Source organism: Sarcophilus harrisii, chromosome 3 (assembly GCF_902635505.1).
Source record: "Sarcophilus harrisii chromosome 3, mSarHar1.11, whole genome shotgun sequence".
NCBI lineage: Eukaryota > Metazoa > Chordata > Mammalia > Dasyuromorphia > Dasyuridae > Sarcophilus > Sarcophilus harrisii.
Window position 1 is genome coordinate 397,797,128 of NC_045428.1, and position 26,287 is coordinate 397,823,414.

General features: G+C 34.4%; 1 protein-coding gene across 9 annotated transcripts in view; it reads left to right on the top strand.

The window, feature by feature from the left end:
• Positions 1-2,061: 2,061 nt before the first annotated feature.
• ATF2 (activating transcription factor 2) overlaps positions 2,062-26,287 on the top strand; it is a 122,991-nt gene continuing 98,765 nt past the window's right edge. For 2 of the 9 annotated variants that reach the window (XM_012544839.3, XM_023499304.2), the window contains exons 1-2: positions 2,064-2,245; positions 17,856-17,929. In XM_012544839.3, coding sequence (XP_012400293.1) covers positions 17,898-17,929 — 32 coding nt within the window. In that variant the 5' untranslated portion in view covers positions 2,064-2,245; positions 17,856-17,897. Of the gene's footprint in view, positions 2,246-2,280; positions 2,466-17,853; positions 17,930-26,287 lie in introns of those variants that run through there. The other 7 variants (XM_023499301.2, XR_004233081.1, XM_031960428.1 and 4 more) reach the window with 7 other exon arrangements.

The window sequence follows — 26,287 nt, forward strand, 5'->3', positions numbered from 1 at the left end:
CAATAGAAATTTTGGCATTATTTCCCTGTTAATTTTCTGTAATTTTTTCAGTGGTTCAGCCATTTACTTTTCAAAAGGCTGAAATTAATAACTGAACTTTGTTGAACTGCTAACAACTCATATTTTAAGTTTCCAATATTCTTGAATTTGCTATTAAAAATGCATGATGGCTCTAACTAGAAAAAAATGGTTCTACATAACAAGAGGAAAGAAAAAGTGAGATAACTGTTGCTTTCTAAACATGAATAAAATTACTGTGTGGGCAATATTTCATAATATCAATTTCCTTTCTACAATTTTGAAAGAAAACAGAATGTTATGCTTCTTTGTCTTTAAATTAGCAGATATTACACATTTTATCTTTCTAGGAGAATATAATCTTTTCAAAGTATAGAGGCTGATTTTTTTTCTTTTTTTGTATGACCAGGGCTTGGTGATTCAAAAATTCATGACTGATAAAATTAATAAAATAAATATAAATTATAAATTTTATAATTATAAAATAAATAAATATAAATTTAAAATTAATAAAAAATTTTATCATGACTGATAAAATTAACCCTTTAAAAAAGGTCACAAGATTTGAAATTACAAGACCTATATTTGAAGCCCAACTTTGCTTTGTGTGATGGTGGACAGGTCTCAACCTCTTTGGGTCTCAGTTCATCTGTAAAATGAAGAAATTTGGAAGGCGCATTTAAGAATTCTTCTAATTCTAAATTCCAATGTAAGTACATAGCAGAAATGAAAAGATAAGCCCCTCTATATAAAATTTTGTGGTTAAGGGATTTCTTGATTGGATTACTAATGAATATTTTTTTTTTCCATTTTTAAAATACTCTTAAAAGCTGAGAGATGCCATTTACATTTATCACAAAATTCGGGATGTAAGGGACTTTTAAAATGATCGCATCTAAGTCCTTTTATTTTTACTGGAGAAGAAGTCGAGGGCAAGGGATGGGAAATAATTTTCCAGCATTACACAAGCAATAAATGAATAAATGATCCAGGATTCTCAGCATCCAGAACACCAAACTGACTCCTTGAGACCTATTTTAAAAAAATGATGAATTAGTTTAGCCTAAGAAAGTAATTTCCACCTGGAAACAGGAATCCAGACCATCCAACTTCAACTGTGGACAAGGTAAGCTTCAAATTCTAGTACTAAAGGGAAGAACCAGTCCTTCCCCTCCTTCCCCGCCATAGTACAGCAAAGGTGACCAGCAGGTCACTTTCCTTCCCAGTCAGATAAAGTTGAGGCAGGGTGGGCAAGTTTTTTTCAACTTAGATCTCACGTGACTAACTTGTATTATTTGAAAATAAGAGTCCAAATCCTCGGGCCAATTTCAGTGTAGTCAGAGAGGAACTTAAGCAATGGACTATCGAGTGCACCCACCTTCTTTCTTAGCCTTTCTTTTTCTCTTTAAGCGTTTAGAAATTTAAAAACCCTTTCGTAACTTAAGCCCCGCCCCTGACTGATGTGGCAGCCGCAGGGAGAGCCCCTTCAGGCAGCAGAAAAATGCGCACGCGCTCAAGGACGGGAAAGCGGCGCCGGAGGGATGGGCAGGGGGCGTCGCGTTTCTCTCGGGAGGAGTGACCAAAGAGCGCAGCTCTTCCTAGCTGTCCAATTGGAACACAGGAACTCTTAAGTGCTAACTAAGCAACTGGGTTTAGGATCCTCCCTACGTAACCTAAACTAATCCTACCACCTGGAGGACCTCGGCGGGCCACGCTGCCAAACTCCACGGCAGGTGTACCGCCTCACATTCTTCCTGCCAATCTTGATCTGCCGCACTGTTTTTAACCAGAGAGAATTCTCCATTTTCTTCTTTTTCCCGCCTTCTTCCCGCCCTTTCATGTTCCTCGACCAATCACGGGAGCTTGACGGTCTCGTTTTCCGCCTCCTTTATTCCCTTCTCCTCCTCTTCCTTTAATGCCATTCCAACGCTTTTGCTGCCCCACCCTCTCGGGACCACGTGACCAGAAATTGGTCCTGCGGCAGGAAGGGGAGGGAAAGAGAACGTGGGTGGGGAGATGTAAGAGGGAGGGCGCAAGGAAGGGGCGGAGGGAAGGGTTGTCAGTAAGATCTCGCGAGAGTGGACGGAAGCCTGTGGGAGCCCGTGGCCTTTAAAGTGCGGTACAGCCCTTTCCTCCGGGGGTAGTTTGTAAACAGCCGTGGGTACCGGAGCTCGTGGTCACGGCCCCCGCATTCGGGGGTGGCGCGCGAGCCAGGGGAGCGGGGAAGGTGAGTGATGGTGGGGATCAGGGTGTCGGACGGGAGCAGGCGGGGGGCACGGAGGAAAGAAGGCGCTAACATGGCGACGTCGCTCGCTACAATCCCCACCCCCCACCATCCACTCCTTCTCGGCTCGGGTCCCTGTTCCCTCGGGCTGCTATGGCAGTTCCGCCCCCGCTGAGGCCTGGGTGGCGCCTGCCCTGCGGCCTTTGGAGGACTGGACCGTTAGGTAGGTGGTTTACCCGGTTCCGGGTCTTGCCCGCTCGCGCGCTTTCTTGAGCTCAGAATAACTGCATCTGCTCTCCTCCCCCACGGCCACGGCCTCTCCCGGCTTTCGGAGAGGCCTCTTGGGGGCTGTGTTCTCGGCTGGAAAGGTGGGCGTGACCCTCAGGTGGGGGTCCCTTGCCGGTTACCTTCCTCTCTGGTCAGGAGCGGGAGTGCCTCTCCACGCCCCCGCGCCTCTTCTGCTGCTGGGTTGGGGCGACGGAAGCTTGGGCAGCGGCGTGGAGAAGATGGGCACCTGGGCGCTCTCCCTTCTCTGACCTGGGTCATGGGCATCCTCACTACCAACTGCACTCGTGCTTATAGTATAATGGCTTCGTGCAGGGTTGGCTTTTTCTCTTTCTTTCCCTCTTCTTATGTGAACACAGATTGAATCAGATTTTCCCTATCAGTGACCTCCAATGCTGTACAGCAAAGGCTTTGACAAGGAATCATCTGTGCTTTTCGCCCTTTTCCCTTTAAAACCCTACGGCACCTGTGGGGCTGCCTTTTTACTCTTGTGTTTTCTGTGCTCTTCCGAAATTGGGAGGGATTTGGGGCAAGAGCAGAGTTGGGAACCCCATTTGTGGGTGTGTGCCTACTGGTGTGCTCTTAAGGTCTGGTGTAAAATCCTCTTCTTAAGAGGATGTTGGGGCCTACGGGCAAATCCACTATGTAAATATAAGTGACAGATTACCCATGTTCTTATTGAAGCCAAACCTTTTATTGCTGAAGGAACATAGGTTCCAGAATTTTGTTAACCTTACTATGTAGGGAAGATAATTAATTGTCTGAATCCAAGGAATATTTTGAAAGCTATCTATATTTAACTTTAGAACATTTTATTTCTCATATTAGAAAACATTTATTACAAATACACGTGTACGCACATGCAACTACTCTCATCTGTTTTTGTAAAAATTTATTCTTTTTAGTAAAAACTTATTTTAGAGGCCAAGAAATTTGTGGAATTGGGATTTAAATACTAAGAAATTCAGGTCATTGGATCAGTTCTATTATCACTTTATATTTGTGACTTTGACCCAAAGAACTTATTAACACAATACATAATCCTTTGAACAGTCTTATAAGTGTATAGAATGAACCATTTTTCTGATTTGAAGATGAAATCCCAGAAGTTCTGATCTACCAGTGCTTCTCTCCTACCCCTCCTTCCCAATTATTTTTCTGTCTGTGTATCTTATTTTTACCCCAACAGAACATAAGCTCTTTGAGAACTTAAACTGTTTTTTGTTTTTATCCCCAACACTTGGCAAGTAGTAGGTACTTAATAAATGTTTATTGATTACTTCATCTTAGAAGACTAAAAGTGAATTGTTTTAAATAACTGATCTGTCACTAAGTGATGAATTATAAGTTGTAAGCATTTCCCAAGTGTTTGTTGTTTTGTGTTGTAGTTTATAAAAATGTTATTTTGCCTTATTGGGATATTATTGTCTTCTCTCTATTTCCAGTACCTTACAGTAGATACTCAGAAAATGTTTGGTTGAAGGATACATAGGGATTTTTCTTAAAAAACAAAACCTGTAACTAAAGTGTGTGCATGCACACACATACTCGACACTCACTCGACTGCTACTGTTCATACCTTGAATAGGAAGAACAAGGTGATGGATGTTATTCTCAAAATACTTCCTAGACTGTTGCATAGAATCTGAGTTGGAAGGGTCCTCAGAATGCTTTATCCCATACCTGAACAAGAATCCTCTCTATGCTATCCTTAACAAGTACATATTAATTCTTTTTGTCTGATGACCTTTCACTACCTTATTTCCTGAGGCCCATTTCCTTATGGCAGTGTTTGCAATAAGCAACTTTTTTCTTAAATGAAGTCTAAATCTGCTGTCTTGTAGCCATTGCTTTTAGTTTTGTCCTAGCCAAAAAAGAACAAGGCCAATCCCTTTTCCACATGATAGCTCTTCAGACTACAGGTATTTGAAGACAATCCTATACCTCCCTAGGTCTTCTCCAAGTTAAATATTCCCATTTCCTTTAACTGAATCATATATAGCATGATCTGAAAGCTCTTCACAATCTTAGTTGCTTTTCTAGATATTCTTGAACCTATAACAAACATTCTTTCTAAAATGCAAGCAACATAAAGATATGGTCTAATGCACAGTATAGTTGTTATAACCATCATTATCCCTTTGTTAACACAAGTTAGTATCATTTCACCTTTTCTGTCACCCATATCACTATGTTCCCTTAAACTGAACTTGCAGCTGCAAGGTCTCTTTCAGATGACATTTCTATTCCAAATAATTATGTTTTCCCTATGCTGAACTTGTGAAGTTTTTATTTTGAGCCCAAATAAGGCTTTTGCATTTACTTAATATATCTGCACTGCCTGCCATCCAAACAGTGATAACAAATAAATATCAGATAAATATCAAATACAGAAGCCTATTTCTTTATCACTCTTTAAATCTCACATACTACTACAATTCTTATCATTTCTTTTATTGATTATTGTTCATCTTGGAGAATGATAATCTTAAAAGTTAAGAGTGTTTTCTAGAAGTCTTAGCATTAGTTTAGTAGCTTGTTACACTTTAAGGTGGAAAAAAATTGTAAATTGTAAAATTTACATTGTAAGTGTATGAAATTGAGTATTCAGTGGAATAATTTTTGTGGAGATAGTAAAGTGTTTTGTTGGAAATAAGAGTGACAAGATCTGAGGCAATGGTTCATTTAACTGAAGGCTCATTGATAAGTGAGATTTTTTGTTCTTGGTGAAAATTTTTATTTAATATTTAGAACAGAAATGACTGTTGAGAACATTTCACTTCATTTTCTCAGTTTCTTATCAATAAGTCTTGAATTTTGAGAATATGATCTAATTTCAAGGTAGTAATGAAAATAGCTGACATTGATATAGTACTTTGAAATTTATAGATAGCTCATTAGTTTTTCAACAGGGCTGTGACACTGGTACTTGGTGTTATTAGACAGATGAAGAACCAAAATTGTGATTTGCTAAAAGTCAAAATTAGTAAAGGGGTCAATATTTGATCTTCCAAACTCCATGCCCATTACATTACATTACATTAGTATGCACTATGACATGCAGCCTCTCAAATAGTTTTAGGGAAGTAGTGAATAAACAAAAATAAAAAATATTTAGAAGTCAAAAATATTTTGTACAATAGTAATTAAATTTTAAAATACTTCAGTTCCATTAAGGTCATTATTTTTATAGATATGGGTACCACTTTATCACTGTAAATGGCAGACCCTCTCTATGTGTACTTATATACATATACAACTGTTTCTGTCAACTTCTTTCACTGTAGCTAATCTCAAAAGCATTTTAATATATAAAATACATTTTGCAGCTTTTCATTACTTCAGATCTTTGGACATGATAGACATTTTTATGTTTATTTAAAAGGAATTGAATCTGTTTCTGAAGATCTGATTATGCCATCAAAAACTTTTAGGTAACTAGAATAGTGCAGAGCCTCCTGCCTTATATAATGAGGACTGGTTAAATGAAGTGGTTGGTTTGATCTACCATCAAACATTAAGTTCCTAATGTATGGTAGGCATTTATGCTGGGTAATGGGAATAGAAAGGAAAAAGTGAAATGGTTCTTGAACTCTAGGAAAAGAGGAGAAACACATAAGAGCTACATGAGTCTTAAGTATTATCATGTTAAAGAGAATTTAGACTTGTCCTGATTAGAAGTTTAAAAAGAGGCAGATTTTAGCTGTCTGTATAGGAAAACATGATAAATTCTTAGAGCTATGGAAAAGTAGGATGAGGTGTCTTGGGAGCTACTAGATTCCTTGTTGGAAACATTGAAGAAGCAGCTGGGTGACAACTTTTTAGGTATGTTGTAGAGGAGATTAGTTGTCTTTAATAAACTAGTTAGACTTAATGGACTAGTCCATTTTTACTGGTTTGTCCTAATTGGATTTATTAGACTAGGATCTTCTGTAACTCTAGGGTTCTTTATTAATCTTTAATTATCATGCCATAAAATAGCATTTAAAAAATTATGAAATCAGGGCCGCTAGGTGGCGCAGTGGATAGAACACCAGCCCTGAAATCTGGAGGACCTGAGTTCAAATAGGGTCTTAAGACACTTGACATTTTGGCTGTGTGACCTTGGGCAAGTCACTTAACCCCAATTGCCTTAGCCAAAAAAAAAAATCAGAAAACCCTTTCCTACTGATAGTCTATTCCTGGCTTCAGTCTTCTTTTTGTAAGTTGTGTTTGTTTTGGGGACAGTATCTTCTTCCATTAAATTTTATATAGTTGAAAAAGTCCTATTATGGTAGCACCTTAAATTTTCACTTAGTTTATTGTTTTTTTTTTTTTTTAATGGATTATGTAAAAGTAATGAAATCCATTAGTTAACAAGCTTTTTTCAACATTTGGAACCGGAATGAGAATCGTGATGTTTTATTTTGTATTTATAGGAAAAACAGATAAAGAGCTAGTGTTGCATTTAAGAACTAGATTTAAGTCATGCCTTTTCTTGGGAAACTGCTTGCATTCTCAGTACTCAAATTTTCTCAGAATGTTTTAAAATATATAATACAAAAACATATTATAAAAGGAAAAAATGATACTGATAAAAAAATTAAGTATTTTTTAAAAAAAGGTTCACAGGTTAAGAACTTTAGCTTGAAGACTATGTTCCTGTCTGATAAAGATCTATATTATTAATGTTTTTATACTGAGTTACTTATACTGATAAAATCAAAGGTCTACATACACAAAAGGTAATTTTTATAAATTCCTGTTTAAAGCCCTATTTATTGAATATTTTCTTCATATATACCTCATTCTTTGTATGATCTAAGTTTTCTGTGACTGATTCTTTAATCTTTTATCAAAGACAGAGTTTTATTTATTTCTATGATAGCAGATTAAATTTCTTCCATTTATTTCATTTCCCTCTCACTACCAGAATGTATAGTCTTCCTTTACTACTTCTTAATCTTGAAGTTTTTTATTTCCAGCAGTCTTTTGTGTTTTCCCAATTATTATATTAAACTCCAAACAGTTTTAAAATATCTGCACATGGCCAAAATTTTTAATGCCTAAAATTTCTAGTGATTAAAATCAAACTGCATCTTGTACCTAGCTGACCTCCTAAATAAATATGGCATCAATAGTATTTCTTAAACATTACTTTTTTTCTGTTCATTTTAATAAATGAAAAAATTAAATTTTAATAAATCTTAGATTTATGCTAGGCATGGAAATTGAAATGTGCAATATTTGTTAAATGTCCTTTGTCATTTGTTTTCATCTCTAGCGCAGTATATGTTTCTTGAAGACTGATAACTTCAAAAAAATTTTTTTTAATTTTTTTATTAAAACTTTTATTTACAAAACATGGGTAATTTTTTCAAAATTGACTCTTGCAAAACTTTCTGCTCCAAATTTTTCCCTCCTTCCCTTCAATCCCTCCCTTAGATGGCAGATAGTCTAATACATGTTAAATATGTTAAAATATATATTAAATTCAATATATGTATATATATTTATACAGTTATCTTCTTGCACACAAAAAAAATTGGATCTAGAAAGAAAAAAAATCTGAGAAGGAAAACAAAATTCAAGCAAACATCAACAGAAAGCGTAAAAATGCTATATTGTGGTCCACGCTCAGTTCCCACAGGCATGTGGGATGTATATGGCTTTCTTGATCACTGAACAATTGGAAGTGGTTTGGATCATCTCATTGTTGAAGAGAACCACGTCCTTGATCATCGTGTAGTCTTCTTGTTGCTGTGTATAGTGATTTCCTGGTTCTGCTCATTTCACTTAGCATCAGTTCATGTACATTTCTCCAGGCCTCTCTGGGATCATCCTATTGGTTGTTTTAGCAGAATAATAATATTCCATAACATTTATATACCATAATTTATTTAGCCATTCTCTAACTAATGGGCACCATTTCAGTTTCCAGTTTCTTGCCACACACAAAAAGGGCTGACACAAATATTTTTGCACTTATGGGTCCCTTTCCCTCCTTTAAGATCTCTTTGGGATATAAGCCCAGTAGAAACACTGCTGGGTCAAAGGGTATGCAGTTAGATAAACTTTTTGAGCATAGACTGGTAACTTTTAAACTAAACTTCTGAAAGTACCTTACACATTTCTTGGCAGTTAATTCATTTTCATCGATGAGGGAATAGTGGGGAAAATCCCCTGAAACAATTTTTTTTTTTTTTTATGCTCACATGTACTGTGTAAGAAGGAATAGTTGTGAGGCAGCTAGGAGGTCCCTGAAGTCAGGAGGACTTGAGTTCAAATCTGGCATTGGACACTTAACACTGCCTAGCTAGTGTGACCTTGGGCAAGTCACTTAACTCCAATTGCCTTAGCCAGAAAAAAAAAAAAGGAATAGTTGTTAGAATGAATGTTCTATATAAGGAAATGTTATTTTAACTTCTGCTTAATATGTTTTCCTAGTCTGGAAATATTTACGTAATTAAAAGATTTCATTTTGGTTCAGACTTGTCTGAGTTTTCCCTTCTATAAAAGGAGGAAATCTAATTATACAGCATGTTAAATATTCTTGTTGCTTTAATATGTATTGTTTCATTTAATATATTTACATCAGTGTTTGTCTCATAACCCTATTATATTGCCTAAACATTATAATACCTAACACAGCTTTTATGTTGTATGGTCTCCAAGGTCCTTTTCAGCTTCTTTTGAAATTCCTCTGATGAATAGCTTACTAATGAAGCCTTGCCACTTTGGGAGTTTATGCTTATCTTTCATGATTTTGACCTCAAATGATTAGAAATGAACAGTATGTTGGTCAACAGGCTCTTATTAAGCACCTACTATGCCAGATGTTGTGCTCAGTATTGGGCATATAAAAAAATACAAGACGACAGGCCCTGCTCTCAAGTTCACATGAAACAGCAGACAATAAGAAAACAATACTTTAGTTGTAGACAAGATAAATTTACTATGTTAAACAGAAGTAAGCTACTAAAAGGACCAGGACTTAAAAGTGTTTCTTAAAGGACCAAGCTGCATGAACTGACACTGTACTTTTTATCCATCAAACAAACAAAAATAGATAGGGTGAACATTTTTCAGAGTAAAATGAAAATAAAATTCTTATATATGTTGGCATTTCTCCTTCTAAATGATAAGGGGCTCAGGAGAGGTGTCTCACTAAGGTAGAATCTAAAGATAGAGTTTGAAAAAATCCAGAGAAGCTTTGAGGCAGAGATGAGGAAGGAAAGAATTTCAGGTACAGTGTACAGTCAATGAAAATGGGAGGTGGAGCATCTTGAGAAGTAATACAAGAAAAGCTAATCAAGTTATTATGAATTCTAACATGATTTCATAAGAGCCTTTTTTTCAAACATAATTTTATATTTTTTTAATGCTATTATTTTAAGTTTCTTAATTTCTATTGATATCTTTAAAGTCAATATATTTTCATGTAATTAATCAGTGACTATTATCATGGTTTTTAAAAAAGTTTTAGGTTATGATATATCTTTCTGAAATTTTGCTCCACTCAAGCTCTATTCTGATTTTTCATTATCATCATGGTAGCAAGCCTAAAACCTTTGAGAGTGGGTATGCTAGTAGCATATAAACTCTGATAAGTTTTACCAAGCTGGGAAGATTTTTAAGGAGAGGCCTGCTTATGGCCAAGTTTGTCCAAAGGCCAACTTAGCTCATCACCTGGTTGATTGCAGGATGATGAATTTTTTGGACACAATATTTTTTGAGAAGTGTCATTTTCCACATCAGTGAAAGGAGTATCTAATCGAATGAAATAGCTCCTTAAAATTTTGGAGAAAGTATATTTCTTTTGACTAGATCATAACTCTAGGAATATATTTTTTGTTGAAAGCAGTATAAGTGCCTCTTAATATGTAGAATGGAAATATTTATGTGTATACACGCCCAGACACAAATTTTTGTACATTTGTATATGTGCATAAATATATTTGCGTCTGCACACAATAGATATGTGGCAGAATAACTTGAAAAGTTTCTCTTCATATCCATAGCATCTAAGTATGTTTATTTCATCAAAAAAGAAGTATAGCAATTTATTCTTACCCCTATGAAGATCCTACTCTTATGCCTTGGGCATTTTAGGTTCTTGGCTATAACACAGCTCTGGTGAATGCCCCGAAAAACATTTGACTATGGGTCTGTAGTTTCATCCAAAAGACCAGTCTCTTTTAAGTGTGGGTCTCATTTCCAGAAATTTGGTCCATAGTTGCATCATGGCAACTCATGAAAACTGTTTTAAGGTGTAGAGTGTTGTAATATGTTTTCTTGGAAGCAGCCATAACTGAAATCAATGATATTTTAAAATAACCTATTGTCAAAAAAAAAATTATTGGGCTAGATAGAAAATAGCGTTTTATTCAAATTGGATCAGATTTATATTTTTATTTATACCTGTAATAAAGGGTACCATATTCCTACTTTGCACATATTGAAATTAAGATAATTTTCTTTCTCATCTCTCAAAAGAAAAGAGATAATTGGTAGTATTGCCATATTAGTGATACAATTAAAATAATCTACTCTTTAAAAATTCTGCAAAAAATTGGCATTTCTGTTTTCCTCCACTTTTGTACATACCCACACCTGTAAGAAGTTTTTTAATAGTAGTACTACTCAGAATGAGTCCAGAATTTTTTGGGGGGGAAGGGGGGTTGATTTCCTCACAGCGATCTTTCCTTCCTCCCCAATAATTAAACTTTGAATATACTCAAGAATGATTTGAATGTTTTTCTAACTTAGAAATCAGTACACCAGACAAATTTATGAACAGTCATAATGTATTACTCAGACTATCAGTAAGTCAAAGGAAAATGAGTCTTAGGTATATAAAAGTTGAACCAAATATGTAATTCTTAGCTCTTCATTCCAACTGTCAATGCTATTCTGAATAGAAAAGTAAATCAAATAAAAGGAAATTATAAAATCCGAGTCCAGTGTTTCTATGTTAAGCAGTTTGAAGAGCTTGTTATTCCAAGGGTTTCTTGGGTTTCTAAATTTGTATATTATAATTTCTCTTAATAGATAACTTCTAATTCTAACAACTAGTATAGGTTTATAATATCATCTTATCTTCTCATTTACTCTTTTCTATAACTTTTTTATGCTATTCCTTTTTATTTGGGATATTCCATATCAACATTGCCCTTGTTTTATATGCTTTAACTCTTAATTTAATTCTTAATTTTCCAACTCTTTAATTTTTAATTATCAGGATGACTTTCTAACTTGAAAGTGTCTCATTTCAAAACAGATTGCCAAGGATTTCAAGAAATGTATCTAGCAAAAATGGCACGTCCCATGCTTAAAAACAGAAATTGGCAAATACAAAGCACATTCAAAGCTCTACTAGCTAACTATAAATCTTGCCTCATTTTAGCTGGGGTTTTAACAAAACAATGTAAAGCTTGATGATTTTCAGGATCAGAAATTTCTAGATGAGTACTAAACAACTCAGGAAGCACCAGCTTGAAAAGGGGTGTTTCTAATAGGATTAGTAAATTTGTCCTGGAGTCCTTATGTTGATCTAGTTGACTACTGCCAATTTTTAATGAACCCGGTGATTTATTTGTAGTCTAAAGCTTTTTTATATTATCTTTTTAAAAAACAATCTTTTCAAGAATTCTCCTTTAGACAGATCACCCCCTCCTAATATCATTTTTAATAAAGCTATCAAGATAACTTTGCAGAAGTTGGCCACCCTTGGGAAGTTTGTAAACTGGCTTTCTCTATACTGATTCTTACTATTTTGTTAAGTGGTAGTCTTCATAATTTACTATCATTTTTCTTTATACAATTTTTATACCCATTTAAGGGCCAGTATTTTCTTTTGAAAAAAAATTATTTTTCAAAAGACGGGTAAGGATAGTTTTCAACATTCAGCCTTGCAAAATTATTGTTTCATATATTTTTCCATCCCTCTCTACTTCCTCCCTCCCTTAGATAGCAAGTAATCCCATATAAGTTAAATATGTGCAGTTCTTATAAATATATTTCATATTTATCATGCTGAACAAGAAAAATCAGATCATAAAGGTGTAGGGGGGACAAGCAAACAACGAAAAATGTGAAAGTACTGTTATCCTCTGGATGCAGATGGCTCTCTCCATCACAAGTCTATTGAAATTGTAGGCCAGTATTTTTTGACTAAGGTAGGTTTTTGGTTCTTATGATCAGGCAGTTGATTTATCTTAGTTAAATTATTGAATGAAGTTATTTATAGTGTCCTTTTGAAACGTCATCCATATCCCATTTTTAATATTAATAAGTTGATTAGGTTATATTAAATTGAGTTTTTAAAATTTGTCATATCTCTTTATCATTTGTCCTTTTCTTTTAGCTTTGAATTTTGATCTAACAAATCGGTGATCTGAGTCTTTACAAACAGCAGTAATTATTAGCAAGTCATTTTCTATTCCCACATCCAGTTGGTTTTATTTTTTGTAATTTGATGCTCACCACAATCAATGCCTTCAGATTTTTTAAAAAAGAAATTTAACTATGTATAGACATAAGGCTTATATAATCTTTTGATCTTTTTCATTCCTTATGCTTTTGAACCATATTTTCCAACATTTTTGGTCCCATTCTGCCCAATATATCCTTTTTCAATAAAGACACAGTATTGGAATCTATTGCAGGTTTTACTGAATTCCAAGTAGTTTTTCTAAATTTTCAGTCCTGTATAACTGTTGCCTCAGTTGTCATCACTTAAGTTAACACTTGTGTTCATGGTAGCATTTTTTTAAACTACAGTAATAAAAATAGCATAGTATTTTAAGGTTTGCATTGTTCACATGATCTCTAAAAGATCAGACCCTAAATTATAGGAAGTTACGTAGAGACCCCCACAGGAAGCAGACAACATTGGCGACCATTGGTCAAGGAGGGTTACTTCTTTTTAGTCTATCCAATGAAAAGGCTTGAGTGTTTTGTCATTTAAACCTGAGAAGCCAGGAGCTGGTTAGGTTCAAGCACTTGACGGGAAGCTGGGATGTGTGTGTCTGGGCCTCTCCCTGCAGGGACTAAATAAATGCTTTTTCTTTGTACCTGAAGATGTCTCTGATTAGTTAACTTAGCACTCGTCCCATACAAGAATGTAATATTCTTGTATTATAACACACCTCTTAATGTGAAGAAACAAATTGCAAGCAATTGAATGTTGGATTATGGCACATTCTAAAGTTTTTTCTTAAACCTGTGATTAAAAATAGATCAAGTCCATTCAGAAATAAAACAAGAACTTATGTCTATCAGGTCCATTTTGATGATTTTTCATTTTCAATTAAAAAAATAGTTTCTTAAAGGTGGAATTTTCTATAGTAAAATATTTACCTATGAAAACTATTTTGAGAAACTTGCCATATGTGTACATACACACATCCACATATGACAACCTGGCAGGTACCTATGGAAATTGCAGATTTCAGAGGGCATCATGTAAAAGGAAAAAGGAATCTCTAGACATGTTGATATAACCAGGCGACCTGGGGAGTCACAAAGAAGACTATTCATGGTCAGGAGACCTAGTCATATCACAGATTAAGAATTAAAAGGAACCTCAGTTGTCATTTAGTTCAGTTTCTCATTTATCTAATCAGGTGAGAAAATTAAGGCACAAAGAAGTCATTTGCCAGAGATCACACAAGTAGTAAATGGAAATAAAAGGGGGGTTCAAGTCTAGGTCGTCTTTCTCTGGCACTCTGTCCACTGGGCCATGCTGCCTTTCTCCAACATTGCTACAAACTTCTTTTGATATCAGTTGCAGTTTTCAATTGGTGGTTTTCAGTTCCCTTTACGAAATTCCTAAGGTTCCTTTTGGCTGTACAGTTCTGTGATCTTATGTTAACCCTGAGAACAGAATAAGATTTCTCAACAGTAGACCTCATGCTTCATCAGAATCATTTTAGTTCATGTAAGTGAAAATTTAACCAATTTTATTTCAAAATACACCTCTAATCTCCTTTTTTTTTAAATATCAAAATGGAACCTTGTACTTTAAAGTTTTCTTAGTCATATAAATATAGAATTGATTTTTCCTGCATCTGTAACTTGAAGTAGATGTGTTAGACAACAAAGTACAACTTTTAAAATTATAATTTTTAAACTTAAGGTTTTGGCAATACAATTTTGTAAGTAAAAATGTAGAAAAATTATACTGCTAGGCATGTGTTCCAATGAGGTCAATGACAAAAAGGCTTATGTATACACCAAAATATTTATAGCAGCAATTTTTATATAGCAAAGAACTGGAAATAAAATTGCTAACATTCAGTTTGGGGAAAGTTGTATAAACATACATATGAAATATGCAAGTGGTAGAACCAGAGTGTAGTGAAATGTTGCTGTGCTATTAAAAATGATAACTGAAAAATGACTAAGAAAAGGGAAGCAAAGGAAGACATGAACTGATGTAAAGTGGATTAAGCTGAATCAAATTAAAATATAATCTATTATACATCAATAATGACAACAGAAATGGAAGGAACAATAACAACACATCTGGTATGTAATGAGCACTATGTAAAGGTTAGCTATTAATAATAAAAGTTTATAAAGCGTTTTACAGATGGTAACTCATTTGATCCTCACAGAAGCCCTTGAAGTGCTTGCTGTTATTTTGATTTCCCACCTGAAAGATTAAAGTGACTTGTCCAGAATCACCCAGCTAGTAAGTATCTGAGGCAGGATTTAAGCCCAGATTTTCTTGACTTCAGGCCTAATATTATCCACTGCATCACTTATCTGCCACAACAATTGAAATTTAATGCTTTGAAGTTATAATGACCAAGGTGACTCATCCCTTCTCCTCCCTCTCCTCCCCCCAAAAAAGATAGAAAGTTGCCTCTTATGGTTATGGACCCTATACAGACTTTGATGTGTTGATTTTGCTAAACTCTTTAACTTCTTGAAAGGGGTTATTGAGAAGTATAGATGATGTGAAAAAGATATCAAAAAATTTATGTGGGAGGGAAAGCTGCTTTACAAAAACTTCCTACCTTATAGGAGTTTTGAAACCCCTTATTTTGGGACTGAAATATCTCAGAGAGAAAGGATTCAACTTAAGATCCGGATTTTAACTGTGTAGGTATTTTCCCCATACACACATAGTAATTCTAATTAACCTTCTAATGGCAAGATAATGATTGATGTGTCTGCTCTGCCACCTACTTTGAAGTATCTTTCTCCCTCATCACTATTGCCCTGTTCTGCCTTGTTCTTAAATCTTAGTTAAAGCCATTTTTGTTAAAGGATGTAAAGCAGGGGGGTAATGAAACAAAAGTGTACTTTTTAAAAATTTGTGTTTATGTAATGGCAATTTAGCTGTCAAGGGTACTTTCTGGACTCCAAAATTCTTAGGTTCTGTACAGTGGGAAGAGATACTTATTTTTTAGTTGTTCTTTAGATTTTTTTCTTGCTCATTCATTTCTCAGTTTTGTCCGACTCTTTGTTATCCCATTTAGAGTTTTCTTAGCAAAGATACTGGAGTGGTTTGCCATTTCCTTCTTCAGCTCATTTTACAGATGAGGAAACTGAGGCAAACAGGATTAAGTGACTTGACCAGAGTCACACAGCTAATAAGTATCTGAGGCTGTGTTTGAATTGAGGAAGTGGAGCCTTCCTGACTCCTGGGCCAGCACTCTATCCATTGTACCACTAAGTTGCCCGTTATATATTCTACTTAAAAACAGTGTTTTACAAATTCTATTTTCCTTGGAAAAAGGGCTTTTATTCATTTTATAAATATTTTATTCTTCCTTTTAAAAAATTTTTTTAAATAACAATTTTTTAAAACATATCAGATAACCTATTTTCATAATCTTTGTATTTTATTGAAAGCTAATTAGGTCAGGGGATGAGAATTTCAATTGCTAAGTACCTGCATGACAGTTGTGGTTTTATCTATAAAATGAGATGGTTGAACTATATGATTTTCCAAAGTCCTTTCCACTAATAGATCCTATGATCCTGACATAAAATGACCACATAAAAACTTTTTTGTTACTGTTATTCAGCCAACTGCATTATGCAGTTATGTTCCCATAACAGCCTTATGTGCAGGTTACCCTCATGATAATCAGGTAGTTTTCATCTTCTCATGTTGTAGTAGTTTTTTTTTTAATTCATTTAACGTGAGATTTTGCTATAGACAAGTCCCCTCACAACCCTGTTAAGTTATATAAGTATTATGTCTTTGACAAATGAAAAAAACTTAGACGTGAAGTATTTTCTTTAATAGTATAGCTAATAGTATCATTAACATTTGAACCTTGTTTTGTTTTGCTTTCAAAGTTAGTGGCTTTTTCTTTATTAATGCTTCCTACCATAGAGTAAGAAAAATTTTTGTCTCTAAAGAATCTTATTAAACATAAATTGTTCATGATCTTTTATGGTTTTGTACAAATACATATTAAAATGTTAAGTTAAATCAAAGGTTGGCAATGTTTGTGGCAGATAACTAAATAAGAGAACCAAGAACCAAGTTTTTGACTCTGGTTTGGTTTCTTGTTATGGCAGAAAGGAAAAATGTTAGTGTCCACAACTAGATAAGAGCATTTGGGATTGATTTTTCTCGTCAAAAATCCCTCCCTTTTCCAATCTCTTATATTCTACTAGTCAGCCATTCAGGCTCTTCTAATATGCATCTAGTCCGTGGAGCCCTATTTGAGTAATCCATCATGTATATAGTTGTGCTAATTACTTTAATCCATTAATAGATAAAACCACCATATTTCTTAAAATATAAGCAGATAAAAGTGAAACAAAGAATCATACTACAGTGGAAAGAGCACTAATTTCAACATTGGAATCTGAGTTTAAATTCTGATTTTGTCACTTCTCTAAGTACCTTGAAATCACTTAATCTTTCTGGGTCTCAGTTTTTCCTCATCTGTAAAATGAAGGAATTGAAGGCCTATATATAATCTTGAGAAATATCTAAAGGAGATTTAATTTTCCTTTTCTTGCAAGAGAATTTTCATCTAAGAAACCTAGCTGCTTCTCAGTTTATCTAGCCCATTTTACTGCTGTCAGAAATCTGCTTTTGTTCACCCATAGATTCTCCAGAACAACCTGTTTTTCATACTAGGTATTCATAAGTGATATGTTTCTCTATTAGAGACCAAAATACTGAAAATCCTCAATGATGTAAATACTGGCATTATTGGCAGGGTAAATGAATTACTTGTTTTCTAGTAACTTTGGTAGAAATAATGAAGTTGTCAACCATATTTCATGGTTGTTTTAGATATTTATTGTTTGTTCCTTAGTGTTTCAGTCTATTTTTTTTTTTTTAACATTGCAAAACCATTTTGTTTTTCAGTATCCTTGCCATGAAAAGTGGATGCGATAAGTTGTTTGCCTTATGAAATTCGAGTTACACGTGAATTCTGCCAGGTACATATTTAGTACTGTTAAGTAAATTTTGTTTAAAATATTGAAGGTGCATTACAATGTGCAGAACCTTTTTTTTTTTTTTTTTTTTTCCTATGAACACATTTGGTTTTAAGTGGTGTTAGAAAATTCACGTGATTTAGTCTGGAATTCTTCCAACATTTATTTGTGTTTAAAGCTGTCATTATAAATTCATTCAATTCACAAGCATGTTTTAAAATGTGTGTATTGCTAATTTTTAGTTTGAATTAAATAATTTTTGGAAAATAGTAACTAATAGATAAGACTGCTATATTTCTTAAAATGTAAGCAGATATAAGTGAAGTATGGTACAATGGACATAATATTTTTGGCCATGCATTTTTATCCTTTTGAAAACTAATTCTTTGTATCTTTAAAATCTGTCCCACATAACTCTATGAATTTCTCCAAATTTATATTTTAAATAGCATACTTTTTCTTTGATTTTGCGATTTTAGTTGTTATATACTTACCTAAGACATCTAAGAAAGGATATTTGAACTTCCCATTTATTTGTCAATAAGAATGAAGAATCAATATAAAGTGTATTGGAAAAAAACAAAATGTTTATAGGTTTTCTTTTCTTTTCTTTTTTGTATGTATTGGTTTATCTCTAGTGTTATAAAGACATTTTTAAAGATTTAAAAAGGTTCAATAAAATATTCTTGATAAAAGTATTCTATGTGAGTGAGTAGTGGAATTTAAGTAGTGGGGAATGGGGCTTTAATTACATAGTTAAGGCATGAAACATCATAGATGTGTATTTAAAAAGGAATCTGAGGATTTAAGATTCATTTTTGTTAGTTCAGTTATTATTCAGTTATGCCTGACTCTTCATGATCCCATTTGGGGTTTTCTTGGCAAAGATACTGAAATGATTTGCCATTTTCTTTGTACCTCGTTTTACAGAAGAACAGCTGAGGCAAACAGGGTTAAGTAATTTGCTCGGGGTCACATTGTCTGAGGCCAAATTTGAACGAGGGGTGTTCTTGACTCCAGGTCCAGTAGTCTTAGCTGTTATGACATGCTTAAAATTCAATTTAGAAGCTACTGTCTATCCTCCCTGATGCAGCCATTCTTGTTTATTACCTTTATACCTTGAATATATTGAGTATGGGATGTATTTAATAGATGGAAGATTGCAATAAGTTCCCTTACTTAGACCTTGTATTCATTTACATATCCAGAAAAGTGGACTATTAGTACTAACAATCTATATGCAAGAAAAGGTAGAGGAAACCTTATGTCAGTTCTTAATCTGCTGCTAGTTATGTTTGTGACCTTGAATAGGATATTTATCTTTTTTATATCTCAGTGACTTCATCTGTACAAAGAAAAGTTAGGCTAAATCTTTAAAATTTTGTGAAATGCTACGCAGAAAGGAAAATGAAAACTGGAAATTCAATCTGACAACTATTTATTAAAAAGTTATGTGAAATATACTATGAAAAGGTACAAGAAACCTTGATTGGATTTTATAAGGAAGAAAACCATTCAGAGGCTTTAAAATTTAAATGTTAAGACAAAATTCTAATCTTATTTTCAATATTTCTGTTTTCATTTTAAAAATGAAGCATCTAACAAATTATTTTAAAATAAGGAATTGTGTTAAGGACCATGCCTAAGTGTGAAAGGGCAGGTCAATTCTCCAAAAGCTCTCCACAGCTATGAATTATAACACTCCTGAAGGAATTGCAAATCAGTCTTTACTGATGCAGATGTTGCTTATGGATTGGGAATGAAATAAATTGGAGGCAAGAGAGAAGAGAGAGGTCACAGAATACAACTACCTCTCAGTCTCCTTGTATTGTTATTATCTTCTCACATGAAGGGATCTGTTCTATTGGTCAGAATTAGATCCCCAGCAGCCACTAGTGGGTGGCTCCCATAACAAATGGCGCCTGAACAGGGAGAAGAAAAAGCACAAGAAACAAAGAAACAGCAATGCTCAAGAGCTGTTCGTGAGTAGGATCCTCCCAGGAAAGTTCCTTCAGTAACCTATGGGGAAAGAAAGGGAGAAGAGATCCCACTAAGACTTTTTCAGTCAGAGTTATTGAAATGGGCCGACACATCAAAGGGCCATGCTAGGAGACTGATGAGACTTATGAAAAATGTCTGTTTTGATTATAATCTGCTTCTCCATTTGTCAGAAAGTTTACTTCCATGACATCTCATAAGATTCAAAACCTGCTATAGCATCTCACCCTGCAACCATCCAGAGGAATAGGACAGAAAAGACTTTGATAGTGCTCTCTTTGCATTCCTTAGGGTGTTGACTTGGATAACAGCTGCTTCACAGTATGGATAATTTTACTGACTGCTGTTGTGGGGTATAATATGTGTTCCCATAAAACAAAAAAAATGGGAATATAAATGAAATATGCTTTCTAAAGCCCCACATTGGGTGCCATTTGTTATGGGAGCAACTTGCTAGTGGCTGCTGGGGATCTAATTCTGACCAGTACATGTGAGAAGATGATAGATATAAGGAGACAGAGAGAGTTGCATTCTCTGACCTCTCCTCTTCTTTCTTGCCTCCAGTTTATTTTATTCCCAATCCACAGTTGTGGGGGCTTCTGTGGGGGCCTTTTCACACTTGGGCATAGTGTTTAACAGAAATAGTGGCAAAGCATACAACTTAGTGAATCTGCCAACAACTATACAGTTCTGTGAAGCATACATTTTAATGATAACATCTTGTATTTTGCAAATATAGATTGCCTTTCTCCTGTAAAACACCTGGCTACACTAGAATTTTGTGAAAATGGGAATGGAAGAGCCTTGAGTGATCATTTAATTTTATTTTAGTCAGAGCCATAACCCAGCCATAAAAAAGAATCATTTATTTTGAAAGTTCTCCAGAGCAGGAAGTTTCAAAATCTCAGTAATTCTAGTATTTGACATGTTCATAAACATCTTCCTTATTGTGTATCTCAGGTCTTTTCTAATTCATCTTGTAACATAACTATATATTAAAATTTTAGCTCTCAAGTGAAGATTAGTATTGATCCCTCTGGTTTCTGCTTTTTTGAAAGCATATTAATCATGTATTTGAAGTCATATCTTCATTAGACAATTTTCTTTTGGTTCTGTTTAGCTTCTCTTCACTTTATCGATATTCTTATTGATAAATTCTCAGAACTTTAGACATTTTCTAACCAAGATATAATACAGAAGTGTTGTAGAATAAAGAAATAAGAAGAAAAATGGGAAAAAAGTTCTTTAGTGGTTATGTCCCAGGCATTGTGCTATGTGCTGGGTAAACAATTATAAAAAGAAACTGACTTCCTGCTCTCAGAATATTTATGTATGTTATTTCTCCCATTAGAATATAAATTTGCTGAGACTGGGAACTGAGTCTGGATAGTAGACAAAAGAGATAGTTTTGGTCTAGGGAGTCATAGAAATGACATGCCTTTCCATAAGTGATGGTATTGTTGTTTTGATTTATATACCTAGAGGAGAACATTGAAAATGGAGGTGAAAGCAGGCAAATGATAAGATAAATTGGATAGCCTAATGGGATGTGAAAGCAAATTAAAGGCTGGTATAATGGGCACAGCTAATAGATATGCTAGCTTAGTTTATATTCAAGTTACCAGCTAACTTGGCTGATTAGAGTGAGAGCCTCAAAGAGGAGTGAATTGACTTCCTGAGAGATTGAGAAAATGAAAGTAATTTGTAGGTTTGATACTATATTTTACTATATATTATTATATAATGCAGTTTTTGTTACTATTTTTCCAAGTGGTTTTAATGGAATATTTTAATTGAATGGTTTTTTTTCTCTAGTGATAATCAAGTCAAAACAAGGTCTTCCTAACTGTGTTTGGAGAACATGTTCTTCATCAAGTTGGTCCTGACAGGTTTTTGTCATAAAACAAGTTTTCTTTCTTTCTTTTTTTCTTTTTTTTTTTTAAATAACTTTTTATTGACAGAACCCATGCTAGGGTAATTTTTTACAACATTATCCCTTGCCCTCACTTCTGTTGCGATTTTTCCCCTCCCTCCCTCCACCCCCTCCCCCAGATAGCAAGCAGTCCTATACAACATGTTAAATAGGTTACAGTATATACTAGATACAATATATGTGTGCATAACCAAACAGTTTTCTTGTTGTACAGGGAGAATTGGATTCAGAAGGTATAAATAACCTGGGAAGAAATAACAAAAATGCAAACAGTTTACATTCATTTCCCAGTGTTCTTTGTTTGGATGTAGCTGCTTCTGTCCGTCTTTGATCAATTGAAACTGAGTTAGATCTTCTCTTTGTCTAAAAAATCCACTTCCATCAGAATACATCCTCATACAGTATCGTTGTTGAGGTATATAATGATCTCTTGATTCTGCTCATTTCACTTAGCATCAGTTCATGTAAGTCTTTCCAAGCCTCTCTGTATTCATCCTGCTGGTCATTTCTTACAGAACAATAATATTCCATAACATTCATATACCACAACTTACCCAACCATTCTCCAATTGATGGGCATCCATTCATTTTCCAATTTCTAGCCACTACAAACTGGGCTGCCACAAACATTTTGGTACATACAGGTCCCTTTCCCTTCTTTAGTATCTCTAGTAATAGCACTGCTGGATCAAAGGGTATGCACAGTTTGATAACTTTTTGGGCATAATTCCAGATTGCTCTCCAGAATGGTTAGATTCCTTCACAACTCCCCCAACAATGCATCAGTGTCCCAGTTTTCCCGCATCTCTTCCAACATTCATCATTATTTTTTCCTGTCATCTTAGCCAATTTGACAGGTGTGTAGTGGTATCTCAGAGTTGTCTTAATTTGCATTTCTCTGATTAATAATGATTTAGAGCATATTTTCATATGGCTAAAAATAGTTTTAATTTCTTCGTCTGAGAATTATCTGTTCATGTCCTTTGACCATTTATCAATTGGAGAATGGCTTGATTTCTTATAAATTAGAGTCAATTCTCTATATATTTTGGAAATGAGGCCTTTATCAGAACCTTTGACTGTAAAAATGTTTTCCCAGTTTATTGATAAAACACGTTTTCTCTGCAGTTCTTTCTCTATGTAGACTGTATGTAGCTACAGGTAATCTTGTTCATGAACTTGGTACACTTCTTTCCTCTTACTCCCTTCCCCCACTTAAGTCAGAATCCCATTTCAGACTTTGCTTGAGCCCTGGTGATATATAGCTCAAAATCTCAGATCTCATCAGTAACAAGATAGCCTTTAATGTCCCTCTCACCTTTTTACTGTGCAGCCAGATATATTTTTTTTCAAAGATTTACTTTATCTTTTCCTTCCACCAAAACTTCTCTGTTTTAATTTTCATCAGGGAATATTGGTTTCAATTAGGAACTGAGCAAATTAAAATTTGCAGTTGTATCTTGAAGTGAGAAATTTGAGAGGACCATATGCCCTTCATGTCCTTTGAATACAAATACTGCAGACTTTGAATTTCAGCAAGGAATTTAATAGATATACAAAGTCTTATGGTCCTTAATGGATAAAATGGAGAACTGTGGGCTTAATGATAGATGACTTTCTAGCTCACTAAAAACCCAAATAACTTACCATTATTTAGGCTGGAGAAGAAAAGATTTAGGAATTGGAGGTTTAATAACTAACTTCAAATATTTGAAAGGATGTCATGTGGAAGAAACATTAGACTAATAATTATAGCTCTAAATGGGAGGAGACCAAAGGATAGAAGAAAAGGGGAGATGGATTAAAGTTTATTGTAACAAATTCCTAATAATATAGCTTATTGTAACAAATTCCTAATAATTAGAACTATCCAAATGAATGATCTGCCTCATTAACTACTTTTTTCCAATCATTTGAGGTTTTCCTGTAGAAATGGGATGATACATTCATATACGTTAAAGAAGGAATTCATCTGTTAGAGAAGTGGTTAAAATAGATCATTTTTAAACTCCTTTCCAAAACAGATTTGATGATTATAGTTTGTATTTTAAAACATTTAAATATTTCAAGGAATGGAGTGAAATACTCAAATTTCACCAAACGAAATCAGATTTTAAAAATTTGCTTTTGTTATATGAAAAACAAGGTTGCTTCAATTCTGCAACTCGCATGTCATCAATGCCCCATCTCCCCTGGGGCCTTCTTCCCTCTGATTGTGTCTGAGGGCATTAGCTCCTCACCAGAAGCTGCTCTATTCTAGGAGGGGCTAGCCATTTCTTTATCATGTATGAATCCTTTCACCCTCCCTTCATTTTATACTTTTAAAAATCTCACTGCAGATTGTAAACACTCCTAGGCCAGGGAATTTATTTGGGATGAAGGGAAGGAGAGGTATCCCTAGCACATCTGCACTATACCCGGCACATTGTTTTAGGTGTTGGTTGATAAAATGTCACATTAAGCAATAGCAATGTAAATTATAATTTGTGATAGCATGTAGGAGTCTTTTATCTGCAGTCATTTCCTTATTGTAATTTTTAGATTCAGAGATTGAAGACAGTAACTTAATTAAATTACTAATTTAAGTGAGAAAATTACAAAATACAACTTATATTTGAAAAACATTGGTATAAAAATACGTTAGATACTCGATTATTAAGGATTACATAAAAATTTATTGAGTAACTTCTGTGCAGAGCGAAGGGGAAAAAAAGGTATAGTTGAGAAATGTGAAGTATATTTGGTCATATTAAAACTAGTAATATTAATAGGGGAAAATGGTAGTGGTACCAGTTTTAGAATTTAAAGAGTAGGCATAGAATAGAGTTTTAGAAGCTGCAAAGGACCTTAGTGATGTTAAAAAAGCATTTTAAAAAATAAGATTTCTACCAGGATCCTGCAGTTGTATTTTAAAATATCTTTAGACAATTTCCCGTATGTTGTCTAGCAATATAATAGTATTTTAAATAGATAATAAGAACATTATTTGTTAGAGAAAAAGGGAAAATTTTTTTCTTCCACGTTTTTATAATTGTCATGTAACTTGGGGCAGGAGGGAGGACTTTATCTCACAGAAATTACCATTTCTGCTCAGATAGCTCCTAGTTCTGAAGTCTTTTCTAAGTTCCAGTTCATGTTAATAATTGCTTGTTGGGTAGCATCAACTGCATTTCTCACAGATAAACTTAGGACTTCCAAAATAAAACTCTTTACTGTAAGAGATATGTGTCTTACCAAGAACTCCACAGATCTACTTTGATTAAGCCAGGAAAGGATTTTTATTCAGTCTTGCAAGACCTGGTGTCTGGAAACTGATACACTTTAGAATTGTCTGAACATGCCTTTTTATACCCTGGTCTGTGAAAAGCAATTGATTTCCCATTGATTGAATACTATACACCTCCCATCAGCAGTCACCTTATTTGGACATGCTTCAATCTTTCCTCTGATTCCCAGTTGACTGGGTACTATAGAGGTTACAGTCTATCTGGAACATCTAATTCCCCAATATGAGTAAGAGTCTCTATCCCTGATTATATCTCCATCAATGTTCACTTTATTCTAATTTTTGCTTTCCCTCTACAAGTTTTGCTTTCTTTGTTCCATGTTAACCCAACTATGTAACTCTTTGGAAACTAAATCCTCATCCAGGTCTCACATTATTTTGCTAAACTTATCCTTCTTTCAATTGCCCTATTTCTGCTAAAGTCCATGCAGTTCTTCCAGTCACCCAAGTTCACAACCTTAATCTAATTCAACTCTTCCTTCTCCCTCATCCTCCATTTCCAGTCAGCTGTTGTGTCTTGTCAGTTGTAATGTACATTATCTTTGTCATGTGTTCTGTTCTCTGCATTCACATGGCTAATCCCTTAGATCATTGGTTCTCAAACTTTTGTTTTCAGTATCTTTATCCTATTGAAAATTATTGAGGATCTCTACAAAGCGTTTTTGTTTATCTGGATTATATTTATAGACATTTACCATATTGGAAATAAAAACTACTTTTGAATATGTAGACCTTCTAAAAGGGTTTGAGATCCCCAGGAGTCTCTATACCATACTTTGAGAACTACTGACTCAGATCAAACCAGTCTTCATCATTTTTCTGTAGAAGAGGGGTTTTTAACTTTTTTGTGTCATGGATACCATATGATGAAGTCTTTTGACCACTGCTTAGAATAAAGTTATTAAATATATAAAATACTTAGGTAATAAATTTTGCTTTAAAACACTTATTAGTATTTTTAAAAAGTTCATGACTCCCAGGTTAAGATCCCTTGCCTTGCTCTAAAATTATAATAGTATCTAATTAGGCTGTTTTCATTCTCTCTCATTTCCTATCTATTTTCCATATAGCTTTTAATAGTCATCCTGAAACAGTCGGTGTTAATCTTTCTGCTCAAGAACCATTTTTGATTCCCTATTGTGTT